The 17,794-nt window shown below is 48.4% G+C and overlaps 9 protein-coding genes and 2 non-coding genes across 11 annotated transcripts; 4 read left to right on the forward strand and 7 right to left on the reverse strand.

The window, feature by feature from the left end:
* Positions 1 to 127: 127 nt before the first annotated feature.
* On the reverse strand, positions 128 to 2,323 carry FVEG_10192 (hypothetical protein; the record flags this gene model as incomplete). Its single annotated transcript, XM_018899253.1, has 2 exons — positions 128 to 2,228; positions 2,286 to 2,323. 2 exons carry the CDS (start codon positions 2,321 to 2,323, stop codon positions 128 to 130), a joined length of 2,139 nt encoding a protein of 712 aa, XP_018757291.1.
* Positions 2,324 to 2,790: 467 nt separating this feature from the next.
* On the reverse strand, positions 2,791 to 4,127 carry FVEG_10191 (hypothetical protein). Its single transcript, XM_018899252.1, has 2 exons — positions 3,912 to 4,127; positions 2,791 to 3,839 (listed from the first exon to the last, which is right to left on the reverse strand). Exons 1-2 carry the CDS (start codon positions 4,020 to 4,022, stop codon positions 2,928 to 2,930), a joined length of 1,023 nt encoding a protein of 340 aa, XP_018757290.1. The 5' UTR covers positions 4,023 to 4,127; the 3' UTR covers positions 2,791 to 2,927.
* Positions 4,128 to 4,693: 566 nt separating this feature from the next.
* On the forward strand, positions 4,694 to 4,978 carry FVEG_16749 (hypothetical protein; the record flags this gene model as incomplete). Its single annotated transcript, XM_018905986.1, has 1 exon — positions 4,694 to 4,978. The coding sequence occupies one exon, from the start codon at positions 4,694 to 4,696 to the stop codon at positions 4,976 to 4,978; it is 285 nt and encodes a 94-aa protein (XP_018757289.1).
* An 81-nt stretch (positions 4,979 to 5,059) lies between these two features.
* On the forward strand, positions 5,060 to 6,025 carry FVEG_16748 (hypothetical protein; the record flags this gene model as incomplete). The annotated part of the gene is made up of 1 exon (XM_018905985.1): positions 5,060 to 6,025. One exon carries the CDS (start codon positions 5,060 to 5,062, stop codon positions 6,023 to 6,025), a length of 966 nt encoding a protein of 321 aa, XP_018757288.1.
* Positions 6,026 to 8,488: 2,463 nt separating this feature from the next.
* On the forward strand, positions 8,489 to 10,361 carry FVEG_10190 (hypothetical protein). The gene is made up of 3 exons (XM_018899251.1): positions 8,489 to 9,051; positions 9,154 to 9,736; positions 9,786 to 10,361. Exons 1-3 carry the CDS (start codon positions 8,836 to 8,838, stop codon positions 10,175 to 10,177), a joined length of 1,191 nt encoding a protein of 396 aa, XP_018757287.1. The 5' UTR covers positions 8,489 to 8,835; the 3' UTR covers positions 10,178 to 10,361.
* A 573-nt stretch (positions 10,362 to 10,934) lies between these two features.
* On the forward strand, positions 10,935 to 13,286 carry FVEG_10189 (hypothetical protein). Its single transcript, XM_018899250.1, has 4 exons — positions 10,935 to 11,508; positions 11,584 to 12,011; positions 12,067 to 12,619; positions 12,666 to 13,286. Exons 1-4 carry the CDS (start codon positions 11,219 to 11,221, stop codon positions 13,144 to 13,146), a joined length of 1,752 nt encoding a protein of 583 aa, XP_018757286.1. The 5' UTR covers positions 10,935 to 11,218; the 3' UTR covers positions 13,147 to 13,286.
* Positions 13,287 to 13,429: 143 nt separating this feature from the next.
* On the reverse strand, positions 13,430 to 13,517 carry FVEG_16747. Its single transcript has one exon. It is a non-coding gene; the product is annotated as a tRNA-Gln (tRNA).
* Positions 13,518 to 13,591: 74 nt separating this feature from the next.
* On the reverse strand, positions 13,592 to 13,677 carry FVEG_16746. Its single transcript has one exon. It is a non-coding gene; the product is annotated as a tRNA-Gln (tRNA).
* A 401-nt stretch (positions 13,678 to 14,078) lies between these two features.
* FVEG_10188 (hypothetical protein) lies at positions 14,079 to 14,525 on the reverse strand (the record flags this gene model as incomplete). Its single annotated transcript, XM_018899249.1, has 1 exon — positions 14,079 to 14,525. One exon carries the CDS (start codon positions 14,523 to 14,525, stop codon positions 14,079 to 14,081), a length of 447 nt encoding a protein of 148 aa, XP_018757285.1.
* A 186-nt stretch (positions 14,526 to 14,711) lies between these two features.
* Positions 14,712 to 15,576, reverse strand: FVEG_10187 (hypothetical protein). The gene has a single exon (XM_018899248.1). It carries the CDS (start codon positions 15,382 to 15,384, stop codon positions 14,926 to 14,928), a length of 459 nt encoding a protein of 152 aa, XP_018757284.1. The 5' UTR covers positions 15,385 to 15,576; the 3' UTR covers positions 14,712 to 14,925.
* Positions 15,577 to 15,647: 71 nt separating this feature from the next.
* On the reverse strand, positions 15,648 to 17,747 carry FVEG_16745 (hypothetical protein; the record flags this gene model as incomplete). Its single annotated transcript, XM_018905984.1, has 4 exons — positions 15,648 to 16,328; positions 16,385 to 16,861; positions 16,913 to 17,592; positions 17,627 to 17,747. 4 exons carry the CDS (start codon positions 17,745 to 17,747, stop codon positions 15,648 to 15,650), a joined length of 1,959 nt encoding a protein of 652 aa, XP_018757283.1.
* Positions 17,748 to 17,794: the final 47 nt, after the last annotated feature.

The raw sequence follows: 17,794 nt of genomic DNA on the forward strand, positions 1-17,794 counted from the left end.
AGTGGACTACGTGACGATTAAACAAACGACGAATAGTTCGAACGAAACTAGAAACTCTAAATCATCATCGAATATTGAGATCTATAGAAGAATTGCTGTCAATCGCTGTCAATTACATACGTAAGCCTCAGCTCCTCTTCCTCAACATTTGAACTTCAACTTTGCCATCCTCACCCGACTTCTTGATACCACAGACGTCGCTGTCCCTACCAGTTACCTTCGCCCACTTCTTTACCTCATCATCCAACATCATATCAGCCCCGTTGGCGCTATCAGTCATTTGCGTTGTCTGCGCAAGAGTATGCCAAGTGTTCCCAAGCGCCGAAGCCTTTGTCTTGAGCACAAAGAGGATAATCGTTGTAAAGACAAGCCCAAGATGTACTGCGACAAGAACGAGAACAATGATAAGTCCAGTCCATCTGGTCGGTATAAGCCGATCCTCCGCACGTGTAGCGCTCACAAGGTATTTGAGGTCATATTCTTCGAGCCAGTTGTAATAGACCATCTGATATAGCCGAGTCATCAGACCTTGAACCGCCACGGCAGGATCTTCTGTCTTCTGTATAATACTCTGGAAGAGCGAGATATGTGCTTGATTCGCCGACCATCCTTGTTCAACTTCCTGTGCTGGTGACATCATACCCCAAGTCGTTTTGGACATTGATGGATGTTCGAGCCCTAGAGTTCTGTAGTATGGATCGTGGCTTGGTCCGTCTTCCATTGGAACGCCCTCGACAAAGTCTACAAGACGAGAACTGACGTTCAGGCGCGGCCCGATATCGATGTCGAGAATCCCGCGCTTTGCAAAGTCTTCCCCGTTCCCAAGTTGAAGATGAGCACCGTCAACCTTGCTGGTATTGAGACTCGGCTCTATGGTGGTATGACGCCCGGTCATGCTGACGTTATATATCTGCGCAGGATATGTATTGACGAAACAGAAAGTAGCACTCAAGACATGATCCCCATTAGCATCGTATGCTTTGGTCCATACATCGCTCATCTCATAAGTCAAGTTCCGTAGACGCTCGGGTGGGGGTCCTCCATTGGTATCCCTAAACCCATCGGCAGCAATATTGGTCGTCGCATTGACGACGAGCATTTGCTGGAAGCTGTGTTTTCTTCCTGTCTTGGAATCTATGGAAAGTTCGGGCTGTGGCATGAAAGAGCCGGAGTAGTCGCACAGAGACACAGGCCAGCCTGTCAATCTACCCTTATCTCGACAATACAGCATACACTCAGACGGCCCTGTCGTATTTAGGATCGCTGACACACTATCTTTCGCGTCTCCGAAGTGCGGACTAATCATTCCGTGAGCAGAAATACTCGAATTCTGCAACGGAGGGGGACGACAAATGGTACGAACGTTGGCAACCAAAGCAGGTCCGTCGTACGCTTCGAGCGATGTTCTCGAGGCCGCTTCCGAAAACGGCAGCATGGCACGATAAACGTCGCCGGTGTCGCCAAATCGAGGTTCCCCAATTCGATCCTCTGCAAATCGCCATTGGGAAGATGGCTTAGATCCCCAGTACGTAGGGCCTTTGTAGTTGAAGCGCCAATCGGCAGGGTGTTTGGAGGCGACGGCCCGGTCGTGCGTCACGCTTGGGGAAGCGACCTTTGATGTAGTAAAGTCAGAGAGAAGGATAGTAGAGATGAATGTGGAGACAGCCATGATAGTCAGGCCCAAGATGATAATGAACGAGTACAAGATGCTCAATGGACTCCCTGTCGTTTGCCTAAGGACTGCTGGACAGATATTGATGAAGCCCGATTTTGAGGCTCTCTCTGAGGATAGGATTGGAACGTCATTGAAGCGAGCGCCTGTAGTCTCGAGGACAATTGCCGAAACTGCGGCTGCAACGACACCGACTTGGACTGCGATCGAGGTGCGTATGACCGCAGAGCAGATGGTGGCGACTCTGGCTGCCCAGCCGTTTGTGACAATGGTCGTCCAGAACTCAGGTTCTTTGCGATCATGCGATAGATCAGCACCACGCCAGAGATAAATGAGGATGCCGCTTGAGGCAAGGGTGAAAGCGGTTCCAAGGGCGAGGGAGAGGAAGCTGAAGAGACCGATGCTCTGCCATAGAGTGAAGCGCCGCCGCGAAGGGCATCCTCGTTCGGCTGAGGGTTTGGGAGGGAGGTCTGAGTCGAGTAAGCTTTGGCGAGAGCTACAATGAGTCTCTGCTGGATTTGTATCTAGACCCTCGATTGATTCGTGTTGACCTCGTCTACGAGAAGTTAGAATGGGAGGACTGTGAGAGGCGGGCGCTTAGTGTAGGTAATACCTCGTGGATTCGGTGCGTTCCGCTTGGTAGTCAGCCATATTTACTCAGTCAATACAATACCAAGTCCGATTGAGCATCGGAAATTCTAGAGGCGGGAGGGGCCTTAAAACTTGGGATTTAAGCATAATTAATGCTACTGCCTGGAATCGAAATAGATCAAGATCGGCATTGCTGACTGGGCCCCAGCCTCAGAGGCTCAGCTGAGGATGCAATTCTCAACCTCTCATACACCAATCAACCCAAAGCCTTACTAGGATCAGTGGACGATCCGTAAAACTGTACGTCACTCATCACTTGGCAAGTGAGCGGACTAGGGGAGGAAAGGATACTCAGGACCTTGATCCTAAATGACACAGAGACTTAGGTAGCCTAGCATAAGATTAAAATACCCTTTTCTGAGTTTATTAAAATACCTTATATTAAGGTCTAATATTTTCTTATACCCTGAGGGTAGCAGTATATTATTTATTACTTCTGTCTGAACTTGGTAAAAACAACACTTATTCTCAGGTATCACGAACTTCCAGCTTCCTGGGGCTTTCCAATCACGACAGAATTTAGCAGTACTCCATAATGACTATTATATGATACACTGGTGTAAAAGAACTTGGGAGTTATGTGTCGTATTTCATCTCGTTACGCCTACTTCTTTAGATTATTGACAGGCGTTATAGGCGATCCGGTCTTGAAAAAAGCCTTGATATTCTCAAAAGCCTCTCGTTCCCCTCTTTGAAACGCTACATCCGTCAGACCACCAGCATGAGGCTGAACAACGACCTTCTCACTTGTCCTGAAGTAATCGTTCAGATCAGGCTCGTTCAAAAAGACATCCAGTCCAGCACGTGTGACTTTTCCACTTTCCAGGGCCTCGATAAGAGCCTGTTCGTCGATGATAGCTCCCCGCGCTGTGTTGACAATGAAAGCACCGTATTTCATGGCCCCGAATTCTTTCGTCGAGATAAGGTTCTCTGTTTCCTTACTCAAAGGACAGTTGACCGAGATGACATCCGATTGGGAGAGTAAGTCGTGCAAGGATGAGCAATACGTAGCGCTGTACTTTGCTTCTTCACCTGCGTTCAATTGTCGACGGTTGTAGTACTTGATACGCATGTTGAAAGCAACAGCTCGCTTGGCAAGATACTTTCCAATAGCACCCATACCTATGATTCCGAGCGTCATGCCTGAAGGATCTCTACTCGGAACAACAGGACCTCTCCAGTTGCCATCACGTACTGAACGCTCACCGCGGTATGTGTCTCGAACAACAGCTAGGATGAGAAAGAGAGCCATATCGGCGGTAGCTTCAGCAACGGCATCTACGCTGTTGCAGAGCCAAATTCTCTCTTGGGTTAACCAGTCGACATTGAAATCATCGTAACCGGCTGCGGCCGAGGTGATAATCTTGCAGTGAGGCGTGAGAAGTTTGAAAATATCTTGGAAGGGGCGATAAGGAGCTCTGCCCATTCTGACGATGAAGGCGTCGATTGGGCCGTGTTGCTTGAGCATGAGAGGCAGCTTTTCTAGAGCTTCTTGGAGGTTACTGGCATCAAGGACCTGAGTTCAACTTATTAGCTTTTGGGGCATGTTTGAGCTAGTAAGAGATTTTTGGGAATTGTTATGACCAACATCATAATCAAAATCCTTCTTGAAGTCTTCAATGTACTCATCACTAATGTATTTTGGGTTTCCGAGGGCGACGACGCGGGGTTTTCGCTCTGAGCTGATTTCGGATGCCATAGCTCTATAGGTTCTCTGACTAGGTGGTAAACTTTGTAAGAATTATTCCAAAAATGAAGTCTGAACGTCCACCAAAATCCTTGACGAGTAGAGCCTGTGAGATCGAGTTTGCAGGTCAGGAGTCATGAGGCTGTCCAAGTTGAGGCTGAAGTGGAGATGCAACCGGCATCCAGAATAGATGCCGACCCGAGTAACAGGCTACGAATAAATACCAATTCTATCCTTTTTTTCAAGAAAAGAGGAAGAGATATACGGAGTCTAAGTACTTATATAAAATAAGCTTTGCAACGGTCATAAGCGTACATACAGGCTAATAAGTGATAACCGTCAGCCTCTCTGAAAGTCTAAAATGAATCCATCTGCAGTTTTGATTACCAGCCGAATAGCCACTGCTCAACATGGCCATCTCCAAGTTACCCAGTTATTTCTATTTAGTATGCATCTATCCCTTAGGTTTTATTACCTCTGTATAGTGGCTTTTGCACTTCACCTGCACAGCCCGAACAACGGTAGTACATGGTAACACCGAAACAGCCACATGAGGGAGTACTCGCCTCACTCTTGACATCTGGGCTATTTTGCGAAGCCCAACCGATTCAAAATCTCGATCATGCGGCCTATGGTCGCTGTTAACTTTACCAAAAATCTCATATCTCATTCCGCTTTTACAAATGTCTCCTAGTGATGATTCTAGGCTATATGCACCTCTCAATCGGTCACGACGAGAGATCAGTGTCATCGAGATCCTCTCAACCAAACCAAGAATTGTCTGTAATCTCACTACTGTTTCGCTCAACCAAGACCCTGAGTTCAGCGCAATATCCTACCTCTGGGGTGACAAAGGCAAATCCGAAGCAATTACTGTCAACGGCATTGAACATTTCATTACACCAAGTCTTGCAAATGCACTAGAATATGTACCATATCGCTGGAAGAACGCATTCCCAGAAAGATAATCGAAGTCATGTCGGGTTTGGGCCGATGCACTCTCTATCAACCAAAATGAAAAACTGGAGAAAAGTCATCAAGTCGAACTAATGAGGTTCATATACCCTGCTGCAGAGATTGTGTTCTCCTGTCTTGATATAGGGGCTCTACAGTCGGACGTCCGTATTGCTTTTAAGACCTGTGAAACCCTTGCCAAATCCGCTTTTGAGCGAGACCTTGTTCGTTCAGCATACAACGTCTATCCCAATATCGAAGAAAAGAATGCCCAAGATTTGGAATGGTTCCTGCAGCATCCGTTCATGGACGGAAAGTACCCAATCAACTCACAGGAGTTTGAAGACGCAGAGCAGGCCGTGTCCCGAACGTTTCGATTGAAATACCGGGAGCGAGCTTGGATTTTCCAAGAGCTGGTTCCCTCGAAGCGAGTCGTTGTAATTCATCAGCTTGAATTAATTGATTTAGGGTCCCTGTTGGATGCTCAATCCTGCACTCAGCTTCTGAAAGAAATGGCAGAATCAGAGTCGAAACAAGCCGGCCGCGGCTTCTGGAATTTGTGGCATTCCTTCTCAAAGATAAGAGAGGTCGACTGGGCACGAGCGTGTGTTGATGGAGGAAAAGATGCCGAGGAGTCTACCCTTCAAGGCATGCGGAGTCTTCTTCCTCTTTTATACGGGAGGTACGGCACCGAGGACCCCAAAGATCACGTTTATGCTTTGCTGGGGGTGATACCTCTTGAGATCGAGCCAGATTATACTAGCAAAATGACTGTTGCGTCAGTCTATGTTGCTGCGTGTGAGGAAATCCTAAAATGGCATCACGTGCAGCACGGCGGTTGGCCGCTTTGCTTTCTTTCGAGAGCGGGCCTTGTGCATCAAAGCCCTGATCAGGGCTATGTACTGCCGTCCTGGGTGAATAACTTCGCCAAGAAGTCTGGCATAAACAGGTCACCTCAATCCTTTTTCGGAGTTCATGGTCGAGAAGACAACTACACGTGGCCCGAAAAGTGGAATAGCCTGGAACCAGCGAGTATTCATAGAGAGATACGGATACTTTGACCTGTTCTGCAGTCGTCTTTCATAATATCGTCGATGCAAGTCCGACTTTATTTGAGTCGCAGGATTCTTGGTTGGACTTCGTTTCAGCTATGTTCAGGATGATACATCAAGCTCTCAGGGATTCGGAAGACTCGCATCCACTTTGGTCACTTGCTCGAGTTTTCGGGGCTGAAGATCTTGACATGCATGGATGGGACACACCTATGGTCACTCGACTGATTCGAGTATTTCAGTACCTCCTACTTCTCTGCCAAGTACCAATCAAAGATGATGGAACACTTGAAGCTCATGCAATTGGGAAAGCTGAAACCGTTGCAGAAGAAATTCTTGAAAGGTTGACCGAAAAAGTCTTGAACCAAGACAGTCAACAACGGGATGAGAACTGTAACGAAAAGGAAAAGAACATACAGAGCCGTCGAGAATTCATCTCTCGGGTAAGAGATAAGGAGTGTTTCTGGAAGGACATAAAAAGCCAAGAGGTACAGCCAGATATCAACAAACTTCTCCAGCTAGAGCCAACGATCGGTCTCACAGAAAGTGGCGAGTTTATCGTGCTTCCACGTGTAGCACAGATAGGCGACCAAGTGGCTCTGATTCCAGGACATTGGTGGCTTTCATTGGTACGGAAAGTGGACAATCACTTTGTGCATATCGGGGACTGCTGGTCGTCGAGACCAATGCAAGAAATGGCGGGAATTGGCCCGCGAAAAAGAAATGAAAGTGATAGAGATACGGTGATGCAAGACAGCCCAGATTGCAGAATGTTCTATGTAGTATGTACAGTGCTGTACGCGTGGACTTTGGACCCCTGAGCACACCATCTTCAGGCCTTGGAGTCTTGGACACGAATTGCCCTGCAAGGCTAAGCTAGGTATCCGTATAAAGGCATATTACACTAACGTTTAGATAGAGCCACTGGTTTCTTTAGCTTCACAATGATTGATAACTAAGGCGAAGGCACTTGGGCATCAAATAGTTTCAAGGCTTGGATCTCTCAGAGGCAAATGCGACTTTTTGATATTAATTAGATCGCAACGAGCTTAGACCAGAATTCACATGAACAAGCCCAACTCAACAAGGTGCTACGTAATGGGGGCACCACCCACTGACTGCTCATCCGGCCGTGCTTGCCGAAGTGTAGACCAGGACCCCTGTTTTGAAGCTTGTACGAGAAAAGCAGCTGTTTTCTTAGATCGAATGCGGCTGGAATTTTAGTATGAAGCTAGTGATTCAGGAGAACGAGAGCTTTTTCTTCCAGGATGATGATCCTACTCAATCAGAGGCGTCAGCATTGGCATGCCTTGTATATCCGAATAGCAAAAGGTTTGATATAATTGCTTTTTTTTCTCTCTTTTATTCCGCTCTTCGTTGGTACGAGATCTGGATCAAAATCGAACGATTACAAAAGGCCAAAACTCCGAGCCAAGCTTCAAATCGCGGATGTGCGGGCGGGCGCCTTCGGGTTACCGTTTGGCTAGAGAGCGGGAGTCTTGGGGGGGTTAGCCACTTCAGGGAGTAGTACTAACTACTGACGGGTTTACATTTTGGTAGCGGGAGGATAATTTTCTGGTTTTGTTTTAGGCGAGCAAGATGAGTCGTGTTATGTAAGGGAGAAAGAGATTTTAATAAAAAGGAATGGATCGTTACATAAAAGCTGTTTTGGCTTGTGAAGTTACTCGACTCGTGAAACTGAAAGATTGCAGGCATCTAGACTCGAGAAGCAAGTAAAGAATGTCGACGGTCTTGGAGGGCTGAGAAGAAGTCTTGGCAACTGCCAGGAACCATTTCAACGAACCAACAGAGTTATCTAAGAACCAATGGCATTGTTCAAGACTCGACGATATGCAAATTGACGTACGTCCCAGATGGATGGCCGTGCTGCCGCCGAATATCCAGAGGCACAGCTTCCGCAGCGTTACATTGTGTAGGCGAGGTTTGACGACAGGGCAGGGGCTCTGGGTAATGGTTCCGTAGCCACGGCTCAGGAACTAAGGCACGATACGGAGTTTAAAGTTTCACAAATGAAAACGCGAGACTGACACCATCGCATCGCATCGCCCATCTCAGATTCTCAGCAAAGCACAGCTCTCATCTCTGTTGTTGGTTCAGCTGAGATCAACAATGTAGATCACTTTCCAATTCGAACCAAGCAAGATACGAGATATTTTCTTGATTAGGTTCCCACGCCAGAAAACTAAATCTGCATCTTAAAACTCTTCGCAAGCCATGTGTGTCATTAACTCTCCTAGCTGCCAGGCCCCTCGCGCAGGCCACCACAGGACTAAACTCCTTCTAGACCTCCCAACACACCACTTCTCACTGCAGTCTGCAGCTACAAAGTGCCGAAACAAGTCCAGAGTGAGAAGTGGGTGGGATAATTTACGATTCCAGAAGGGACAGAAAAACTCTGTATCAGTGACAGCCACGATAATAATAATAAATCTGCTAACTGTGAACGCCCGTAGCTTCCGCACGGGTCAGCTGTTCCGTTTCCGAGCTGCACTTCTTCCTCCCACTCGGTCGCCTTCACCCTCCCTGTGGAGTTGCATTACAGTCCGAAATCCATTTAGTTCGAAGGGGGGCAGAAAAGCAGGAAACGTTAGGTTCCATTTAGTAGGTAGTAAATTAATATGTAGGTCAGTAGCTTGGGCTTGGCTTTGTATAAGGAGTTTAAGGCACCCGCGATCCAGAGTTTATGGCTTCTCCTCTAGTTTCTTGCTCTAAGGAAACAAAAATTTGATGGTACAAGAAGCCGTCTCTTTTCATGGAGAGCACAAGAGTCTAAACCCTACGCTCCCACCTCGTTCGCTATGACGGACCCCAAAGTCGCCCAGGCTATCGCCGATGGACGTGTCCCCAAGGGAGTAACGGCGGCTTACCTCAACCAGTCCAAAGATGCACCCGCCATTGTGGGTATTATCTTGGTGACTTGTATAACGAGTATTATTGTGCTTGGCCGTCTTGCATCGCGAGCGTTCCTCATCCAACGATTTGGCCTCGATGATTCTCTAACTTTGGTATCATGGGTAAGTTCTTCTTTTTTTCCTTCTTAATTCTCCGACCCCATCGCGGATGTCGATCCCTCCCCACTGCTGTAGCATCGTCAAGAAAACTAACAGATCGGTTAGGTTTGCTTGGTAGTATTCGTTGGCCTGTGCATCAAGCTCATCCAGCTGGGTTCTGGACGACATTTCGCCTACATTGAATATGTTCTCGACATGCCGACGATTGAATACACTGAAGTTCTCGATTTTGGCGCCCATATCGTCTACACTGTTGCCCTGTTGTTCTGCCGAATGTCCGGTTTGGCCTTCTACCATCGACTCTGCGCTGTACACGACCGTCTTCGACTCTCCATCAAGATCGTGTTTGGTATCTTGATCGCTGGCTTCTTGCCGCAGGTTTTCCTTATCATCTTTCATTGCACGCCTGTTACGGGGCTTTGGCCGTATGAGTGGCAGCCTGATTTTGACAAGTATACCTGCTTGCAATGGGGATTGGTTTATAGCGTCAATTCTTCGGTGTCGCTGGTCTGTGACTTGTTGCTGTTTGGTATCCCAATTGTGATGCTTCGGGTATTGGAGATGCCAAGAAAGCGAAAGATTCAGTTGGGATGCATTCTTTTGCCTGGTGTTAGTGTCATTGGCATCTCTATTACACGGCTGGTGTTTGTCATTGAAGGGCAGTGGAACGCCGACATGTCTTGGGCTTGTAAGTCAATCACATATCAACACCTAATACTTTGTCTAACACCTCGCAGATAACCCAATGCTGGCCATTGAAGTCAGTGAGATAGGCGCCACCCTCATCGCCCTCTCAGTCCCAGGCGTCAAGCCCCTGTTCGACAAGTTCATCCTCCGACGAGACATCACCCAGGGCGAGAGCACAGGAAAGTCACGATACGCACAGCAACACAGCTCCAAGGGCGGAACAGCACTGCGATCACTCCACTTCCGCCCCGAACACGATGTCCTCACCAGTCGCGACACGTCTGCCGAGGGGATCAAGACGTATCGCAGCACGAAGAATGTGTCGGCGGATAATACGAGTGAGAACAGTGCGGATGGCATTTTGGTGCAGGTGGATTTCAGGATAAAGGAGGATACGCAGGACTCTAAAAGTGGGAGCGATGCTGGACGGTCGTGGAAATAATGGAATGATTTGGTCTCTTTGATGTGTGTACGTATAAGTAAAAGTATTGGGATGGATTGCAAGCGATGACATTCAGGACGGCAATGATCGAGCGACTTTCTTCTGTTTCTTCTTCTTCTTCACGAATACCTAACTTTATATGATACTGTGATAGTGAATGGACCTGAGCTGAATCATTTCTGTGCCTCTTCTCTGCTTCTTTTGATGTTCGGTTCCCGAACCCTTCCTGCTTCTGTTCTAAATGATAAAATACTTGGGTAATTTTAGTATCTCTTAGTATAGCTTTAGACCAGTTCATTTCGGCGCACCCTGATCTCACGTCAGAAGTTCTCTGGGCCTGTCTCCCGACACGCTGGAACACGATCTTCAATGCGAACTGTCACCATCCAATCCTTCCAAGCTCAATGCACAAATGCTTCATGCACGTCAAATCCCACTTCTAGAAGGATCCATCTCTTCTTTCGTAACAGAAACAATTTCACCTTCCATATTCATTCCATCTTCTCCATCAGACACGGCATCAACGACCCGAATATGAAGAGCCATTATCAATCTGCGCGACTTTTCAAGCCTGGCAATGCCTCGATCGAGTTTAGGCCTACCGTAAACCACAGTCCACTAAATTCTTTAGCGGCGCAGTCCGCTAAAAGCTTCTGTCAGGGTCCCCCTCCCCGGCTTGGCTTGCCCCCCGCCCGCCCATCCCGGCTTGACTGATCCGTTCCGTGGGCAATCTTTCCAAAAGATGCGAGGGAACCAGTGACATGACATGGGCAAATTGAATTGAATGCAAGGCCATGACATGACATTCTCTGCTTAGTTCAGTTGACGTTGTCTAGCGGCCGAATATGTTCCCACAGTCTTCCCGTCTTCGCCGATTCCCAAGTTCGCCGCTGAGGCGGACACCCTTGTAGGAGTAATTGATTAATTAATGTGCATAGCTTACCTTGCCTGTCTAGGGAATAAACAAAACAGCTTCTATTCCCTCCCTCTCTTTGCTCTGAACACCACAGCCTTTCTGTTGCTCATCGAATCCTGTTCACCATGAAGCTTCTCGGGTTGTCGTTGGCCACGGGCCTCATCGCCCAGGGCGTGAGCGCTACACCTAAGCAGTCCAAGAATGAGCCTCTGTTCGCGATCCAGCCCAACATGATCCCCTTGGAGAAGAATGCCGGATCGTCTGATTTGTTCCCCATGCCTGATTGCAATGGCTTCAAGCTTGAGGAGGCTACTTTCACGGAGATGCAGGATGCTATGAAGGCTGGCAAGCTTACTTCTGTTCAGCTTGTGACTTGCTACCTTATGCGCACGTATCAGACCAAGGAGTACCTCAAGTAAGTTTACTGAAATGGCCAATTGCATGGTCAATTGATGCAATTGATATCCCGAACATAGCTGACATTGCGCAGCTCTGTCCTCCAGGTCAACCCCGATGCCTTTGCCATCGCGGCAGAGCGCGACGCCGAGCGCGCAAAGGGCAAATGCCGTGGTCCTCTGCACGGCATCCCCTTCACTGTCAAGGACAACATCGCCACCAAGGATAGCATGGAGACAACCGCCGGCAGCTGGGCGCTCCTCGGCAACGTCGTCCCCCGCGATGCGCACGTCGTCAAGAAGCTCCGCGACGCCGGCGCCGTCCTCTTCGGCAAGGCTGCTCTCAGCGAGTGGGCTGATATGCGCAGCAACGATTACTCTGAGGGTTACTCTGGGCGCGGTGGTCAGGTTCGCAGCGCTTACAACTTGACTGTTAACCCTGGTGGTAGCTCTTCTGGTAGTGGTGTTGGCGTTGGTGCTAATGTGATTGCGTTTTCGCTTGGTACTGAGACCGATGGTAGTGGTGAGTTTTATGTTACTGAAGCTGTATGCTGTGGTTTGCGCTGATGGTGTTGCAGTTATTAACCCCGCCAACCGCAATGCCCTCGTTGGTATTAAGCCCACTGTTGGTCTTACTTCTCGCGCCGGTGTCATTCCTGAGAGTGAGCACCAGGACTCTGTCGGTTGCTTTGCCAAAAACGTCAAGGATGCTACTCTTGTGCTTGATGCCATTTACGGCGTTGACAAGCGCGACAATTACACTGAGGCCCAGAAGACCCCCAAGGGCGGTTATGCGAAGTTCCTCACCGATAAGAAGGTTCTCAAGGGTGCTACCTTTGGTCTTCCCTGGAAGAGCTTCTGGGCCCTTGCCGACGAGGACATGCAGTCTCAGCTTCTCGAGCTCGTTGAGCTGATCAAGTCTGCTGGCGCCACTATCATTAATGGCACTGAGATCACTAACTACGAGACCATTGTCAGCCCTGATGGATGGAACTGGGATTACGGTACTACTCGAGGATTCCCCAATGAGTCTGAGTACACCTACATCAAGGCCGACTTCTACCGCAACATCGAGACCTACCTCAGCGAGGTCAAGAACACCAATGTCCGCAACCTTGAGGACATCGTTAAGTAAGCACACCACGTCTCAATTGACTGAGTATTACTAACAATTCAGGTTCAACAAGCAGTACGACGGTGTCGAGGGTGGCTACCCGTACAAGGACGGCAAGGGTATTCCCGCTTTCGCCTCCGGGCAAGACGGTTTCCTCGCCTCTCTCAAGTCCAAGGGCGTCCGAGACGAGACATACTGGCAAGCCCTCGAGTTCTGCCAGACTTCTTGCCGCAAGGGTATCAACGACGCACTCACCTACAAGGGCAAGAAGCTCTCCGGTCTTCTCGTCCCTCCCCAGGTCGCCCAGGCTCCTCAGATCGCCGCCCAGGCCGGTTACCCCGTCATCACCATCCCCGGCGGTTACTCCAAGGACTCTGGAATGCCTTTCGGCCTCGGAATAATGCAGACTGCGTGGGCTGAAGCTGAGCTTGTCAAGTGGGCTAGCGCGATTGAGGATCTTCAGCGATCTACTGATGCTCCCTCAAAGCGTCGCCTCCCCAAGTTCCTTGGATACCTTGAGCGCAACGTTCCTGTGCCCTTTTGAGGTGTGAGCCAATTGATGCGCATTTTGGATCGTATATAATAGTAGACAGCAATACGTAACTTTTAATGATATTATGGCTGAAGCCTCAATCAATGCTGTACGGTCGCAATCGGACTTGTGTAACAGAGAACATTCCATGACCACACCAAGCTGAACTCTCGATGACGCGCTGGAGTAGAGCATGAGCACCTACTTTATCCGTACGGAACAAGGGAATTCAATCCAGCAAAAAGAGATAAATGTGACAAAACAAAAAGACAATGAGCGACACAGCCAAAAGGTGAGGTCCTACCCGGGTTCGAACCGGGGACTTCGGAAGAAATTTGAATGGTTATCAAAATCCAACGTCCTAACCACTAGACTATAGGACCTTCGATAGGATGGCTGGCTGTAAAAGAAACCTAACAGCCAAGGTGTCCCACACTAAGATAATATGCAAAAAGCGAGGTCCTACCCGGGTTCGAACCGGGGTCTTCGGAAGGCTTCTGAGGGTATCAAAATCCGACGTCATTACCACTAAACTATAGGACCATACGATGAAATGGCGTCAAGATGTGATATTCATATACGCCACCCGTGCGTCTTCGCGACTCCAGCTCAAGGGCTGCTGGTGTTATTTACTTGGTTTTATTGCATTTCAATTAGAAGCATATCATAGAGGTTGTAGTAACTCAGATTTAGGTTTAGGAAATCACATTCTTTCGTCAAATGGTCAAATAGTGTTCAGTACGACGATTGTCAATTGCGCTCAATTGCGCTCTCTGTCTACCAGTGTATCCGCAACCCCAGATCTGTCTGTTCAGCATGTATAAACTCCAAAAAATGCCACTTACCATGTCCTTTGTCCATCAAACATCTCAAACAATCCTTCTGAAAATACTTGCCAGCCAAAAGCGAGTCTCTAGACGTCATCAACACGGACCTCCAACGACTTACTCTTGATAAGGCTCCTCCTGATCATAAGGCCGCATCTGATACCAGCCGTTCGCCTTGATCTGATCCTTCACAGCCGGAGGCAGACGATCGACTGGCTCGCGACGGAGAAAGCCTTCGTCTTGGAGACGCGCGACCAAGTTCTCAGGCATCGGAAGATGGACCCGGACGGTAAGCTGCATGATGTCACCGAAGACAGTGAAGGCGTTGCGACCATAGATGAGGTTGAGGCCATCACGGAGACGTTCTAGACCGTAGACCAGAGTCGGGTTGATTTTATGCTCGTAGGTCTCCAAGCCGCGAGGGACGATCTTACGCTCAAGGCTGTCGCTGCGATTACGACATCCACGGCAGTCTTCGTCTCGGTCGCGGTCGGGGCTACGACTACGGCTGCGACTGCGACTGCGGTTGCGGTTGCGGTTGCGGTTGAACATCCCAAAGACCATGATTGCGGATGAAGTAGAAGATGCGAGTCGATATCAAGATGATAAATTCTGGTGGTAAGTATGAACTGATGGTGATAAGTTGTGTGAGGACAGTTGATAGAAATCTCGATGTGAGAGTTGGTAAGGGGGAAAGAGGTGTTCGAGGGGGACGGGACGAAGAGATCCAATATATATGATGATTGAACAATGGAACTTGAATCCTTTTATGTGAATGTTCTTCAGCTTCATTGCTGTATTGACACTGGCGCCGCCCTTGGAATTGAATCAGAGACTCTGTTATATGTACTGCCGCAGAACACGAGGTACCCTTGATCATACAAACAACAATCTGACATCCAGGACATCCGATGCCGTGACTCAAACTAGCAATTAACTAAGAGACTAATCTCATTGTCAGCATTCAAGCCACCTTTCCCTTGTTCACACCGCCAACTCCAACCCCAGCCAAGAACAAAGCCCTCACAACAGCAACCCAACCAGTGAACAGATAGTTCCCCCAATCTTGCCACCTGAACATAGACAGCCCCAACCGACCCTGCTGTTTCATGCTGACAAAGACACTGATCAAGATGGCAATGTCGATGAGAAGCACGCCGCCAATGACGACTCTCCATACTTTGATATCAGAGCTAACCCTTAGAAGCACAGCTAGCATGATGGCGACAAACGCGAATAGTGCTGCGAGCTGGTGAAATAAGAAGGCCTGGTCTGGATTGTACGCAGACATACTGAGTGGAATAAGGCCATCGAGGATGAATTCGGGGGTGAAGATGAGAGCGTAGACGGTTGGAAGAACGGTCAGTGGATCGATCCAGGTGAACCAGATGCGGTAGAAACTGTGGACTTTGAGTTCAGACATGGCGGATATTTCAGTGGCTTCTTTATTTCTGGTAAGATGAGATAGATGAATAGATATGAAGAGTGAATTTATAGGAAGTAAATGGTAACCTGTGGGGTAGCGTCAGCAGAGAAGCAAGGATAGATTGCGCTTCACGTCTTATGTCAGCTGACAATCAGAATTCGGAGCATTCCCGTATAAGACAAGTCTCCTACCCAAGAGACAATAATGGTTAAGAAAAGTCTTTCTGATGCAGTTCTTCCTATACCGTGAATCTCATCCGCTTAAAGGATATGCGTTATGCTAGTGTCCAAGCTATCAGGGTTGAACCACCACTCAAGTACTCCAGTCCATGGCATCTCCACCCAGGTAAACTCTCCCTCGGCTTCTTGAGGCCTGATATCAACGGCAGCTACGTGTGGGGGTATCTGCACAATCTTCCCTGGCCTTGTTCCAACAAAAAGTCCCATTGAGCCATCTCTTGTAAGCGTCGTCTCGGCCCAGTCAAACCGAAAGCACCCAACCGTAGCCTCACTACCGTCGGCGTACCGAAACAATAGTCCAGCGATCTTCTTGTAAGGAGTTTCAATCATACGGCTGTTTTCCAAGTCAAAGTGTCGAATTACGCCCTTGTCCTTCTCATTCTTGCTCTTGCAGACTAGGACTTCTGTGATGTCTTCTAAAGACGCGGATGAGTAGTGTAGAGTATGGAGCGGGTTGAAACGTGGCATGGTACCAAGCGATGTTTGACTCGGCAGAGGAGCTGCGGTATGATTGTCTGCTAATTTGGTTGCAGCTATCAGAGGAATTCCATGGTCTGAGGGAGAGAACAAGACTCGCAGTGGAGCGTTCGCGGATGTTTTCGCTACCAAGTCCCAGTGACGATGTTTCGAATATGACGAGTATTGTCCATGGTGGTCTGGGAAACTTCCAGCAACAATGTTTCGACCTTTGCTCGTAACAAGCTGAGGTATCGTCAGTCGAGTGGCTTATTGATTTTTAGAGTCATGGGAAACCTTACCGCAAGAGCTATGTCACTGGGTCTCTTGTATTTCTTCAACCCCCACGGTGTCGACAGATGATATTGCAAACCGCCCTGACCTTGAGATGGGAGGGGCCGAGTCGTATCGTATTTCTCGGACCCTCGTAGCCAGACCTCTTGAATAAACTCATATTCTTGGACAGGATAGTAGGTCCACTTGAGGAGACTTCGGTATTCAAATTGAGAGTGCTCATCCATTAGTGTACGGTCGGATTCTTGATTTTCCATGTTGCGCCGAACATGAATTGAGACCATCTCATCGTTAGCCCAACACGCGGAATATCCAGTTGTACCAGGCTCATTGAAAACAAGTGTTCTTAACCTGGCTTCAAGATCTCCTTCGCCCCAACCAGCATAGTAAAATGTCATTGAGTCGAGTTCAGACGGCGTTACTGGATGAGGCCACAGAACTCGAGGATATATCGATGGAGTCAACAGTTCTCTAAGCTTAAGGCTCTGCGCATGCGGAGTTAGATTCTGGTATACTAAATGGCCCCATAAACTTACATCACCACGGAAAGTAATCGTCTGGCTGTTTGCAGATACTGTTTTCCAATAGGCCGGATGTACTGTATCTAAGCTGGAGTCTTTCGGGTTTGAAGTGACTTGCCTGATGCCGAGGTGATCGTTTGCAATGTAGAAGTTACTGAACTCTGACGGGATTACCAATCTCGTCTGACGGCTGGCAATGCCGGAGTAATTCGTGAGTGAAGCAACGTACTCCACGCCGTCCATTCTGACGACTGTGACCAACACTGGGAGCGACAGATCAACAGACCACTCAGTCTTGCGATGCTGCAAAGAAAGTTCCGCTATGATATAAAGTCTGATCAACTCGTCGTCTTCGGACACGATATGCCAAAGCTCTGGCGACAGCTTGCCATATGTTTTACTCAGGGCACCCTCTATCAACTCCCGAATACGGCATCTCCGTCTTTCATGGTTCATTGAGGCATGACGGTAAGAGTGCTCGGTGACAAGGCGGTACTCATGGAGAGGAATAAAAAAAGGAGCAGCTATCTCAACGCATCCAGCATGGAAAGCGATTACAAGTCCCTTGTTATGGATGCAGTATGGATAGACGCAGTGCTGGAAAGAAATGTTGAGAGACTTGTCGACGTGAAGAGGCGCAGGGCATTTCTCGTAGGAGATATTGAATGGGGATGATACTTGATCATCTGGAGTCACTACGGTTGGTTAGCCAAGCCCAAAAGAAATCACTTGATACCTTAAACTTGCAGGCAATTATGTTTTCTTCTTCCCTGTTGATAGGGAAGCGGCAGAGTCGGCAGAGGCTTGCATCGACACATACAGGTTTTTGAAGTTGATTCTCGCCAGGCATGTTTTATGAAAGAGCAGAATCGCCCTCTGGTCCGACCTTGAGGGCCA

This window comes from Fusarium verticillioides, chromosome 9 (genome assembly GCF_000149555.1).
Source record: "Fusarium verticillioides 7600 chromosome 9, whole genome shotgun sequence".
Lineage (NCBI taxonomy): Eukaryota > Fungi > Ascomycota > Sordariomycetes > Hypocreales > Nectriaceae > Fusarium > Fusarium verticillioides.

Excerpts from the sequence above, each read along its gene's own strand:
- FVEG_10190 (XM_018899251.1), top strand. The coding sequence starts at position 8,836 with ATGACGGACCCCAAAGTCGCCCAGGCTATCGCCGATGGACGTGTCCCC. Across the intron at positions 9,052-9,153 it reads CTCTAACTTTGGTATCATGG|GTTTGCTTGGTAGTATTCGT; the intron begins GTAAGTTCTTCT and ends CAGATCGGTTAG. Across the intron at positions 9,737-9,785 it reads CGCCGACATGTCTTGGGCTT|ATAACCCAATGCTGGCCATT; the intron begins GTAAGTCAATCA and ends AACACCTCGCAG.
- FVEG_10187 (XM_018899248.1), bottom strand. The coding sequence starts at position 15,384 with ATGTCTGAACTCAAAGTCCACAGTTTCTACCGCATCTGGTTCACCTGG.
- FVEG_10191 (XM_018899252.1), bottom strand. The coding sequence starts at position 4,022 with ATGGCATCCGAAATCAGCTCAGAGCGAAAACCCCGCGTCGTCGCCCTC. Across the intron at positions 3,840-3,911 it reads AGAAGGATTTTGATTATGAT|GTCCTTGATGCCAGTAACCT; the intron begins GTTGGTCATAAC and ends AGTTGAACTCAG.
- FVEG_10189 (XM_018899250.1), top strand. The coding sequence starts at position 11,219 with ATGAAGCTTCTCGGGTTGTCGTTGGCCACGGGCCTCATCGCCCAGGGC. Across the intron at positions 11,509-11,583 it reads CAGACCAAGGAGTACCTCAA|CTCTGTCCTCCAGGTCAACC; the intron begins GTAAGTTTACTG and ends GACATTGCGCAG. Across the intron at positions 12,012-12,066 it reads TACTGAGACCGATGGTAGTG|TTATTAACCCCGCCAACCGC; the intron begins GTGAGTTTTATG and ends ATGGTGTTGCAG.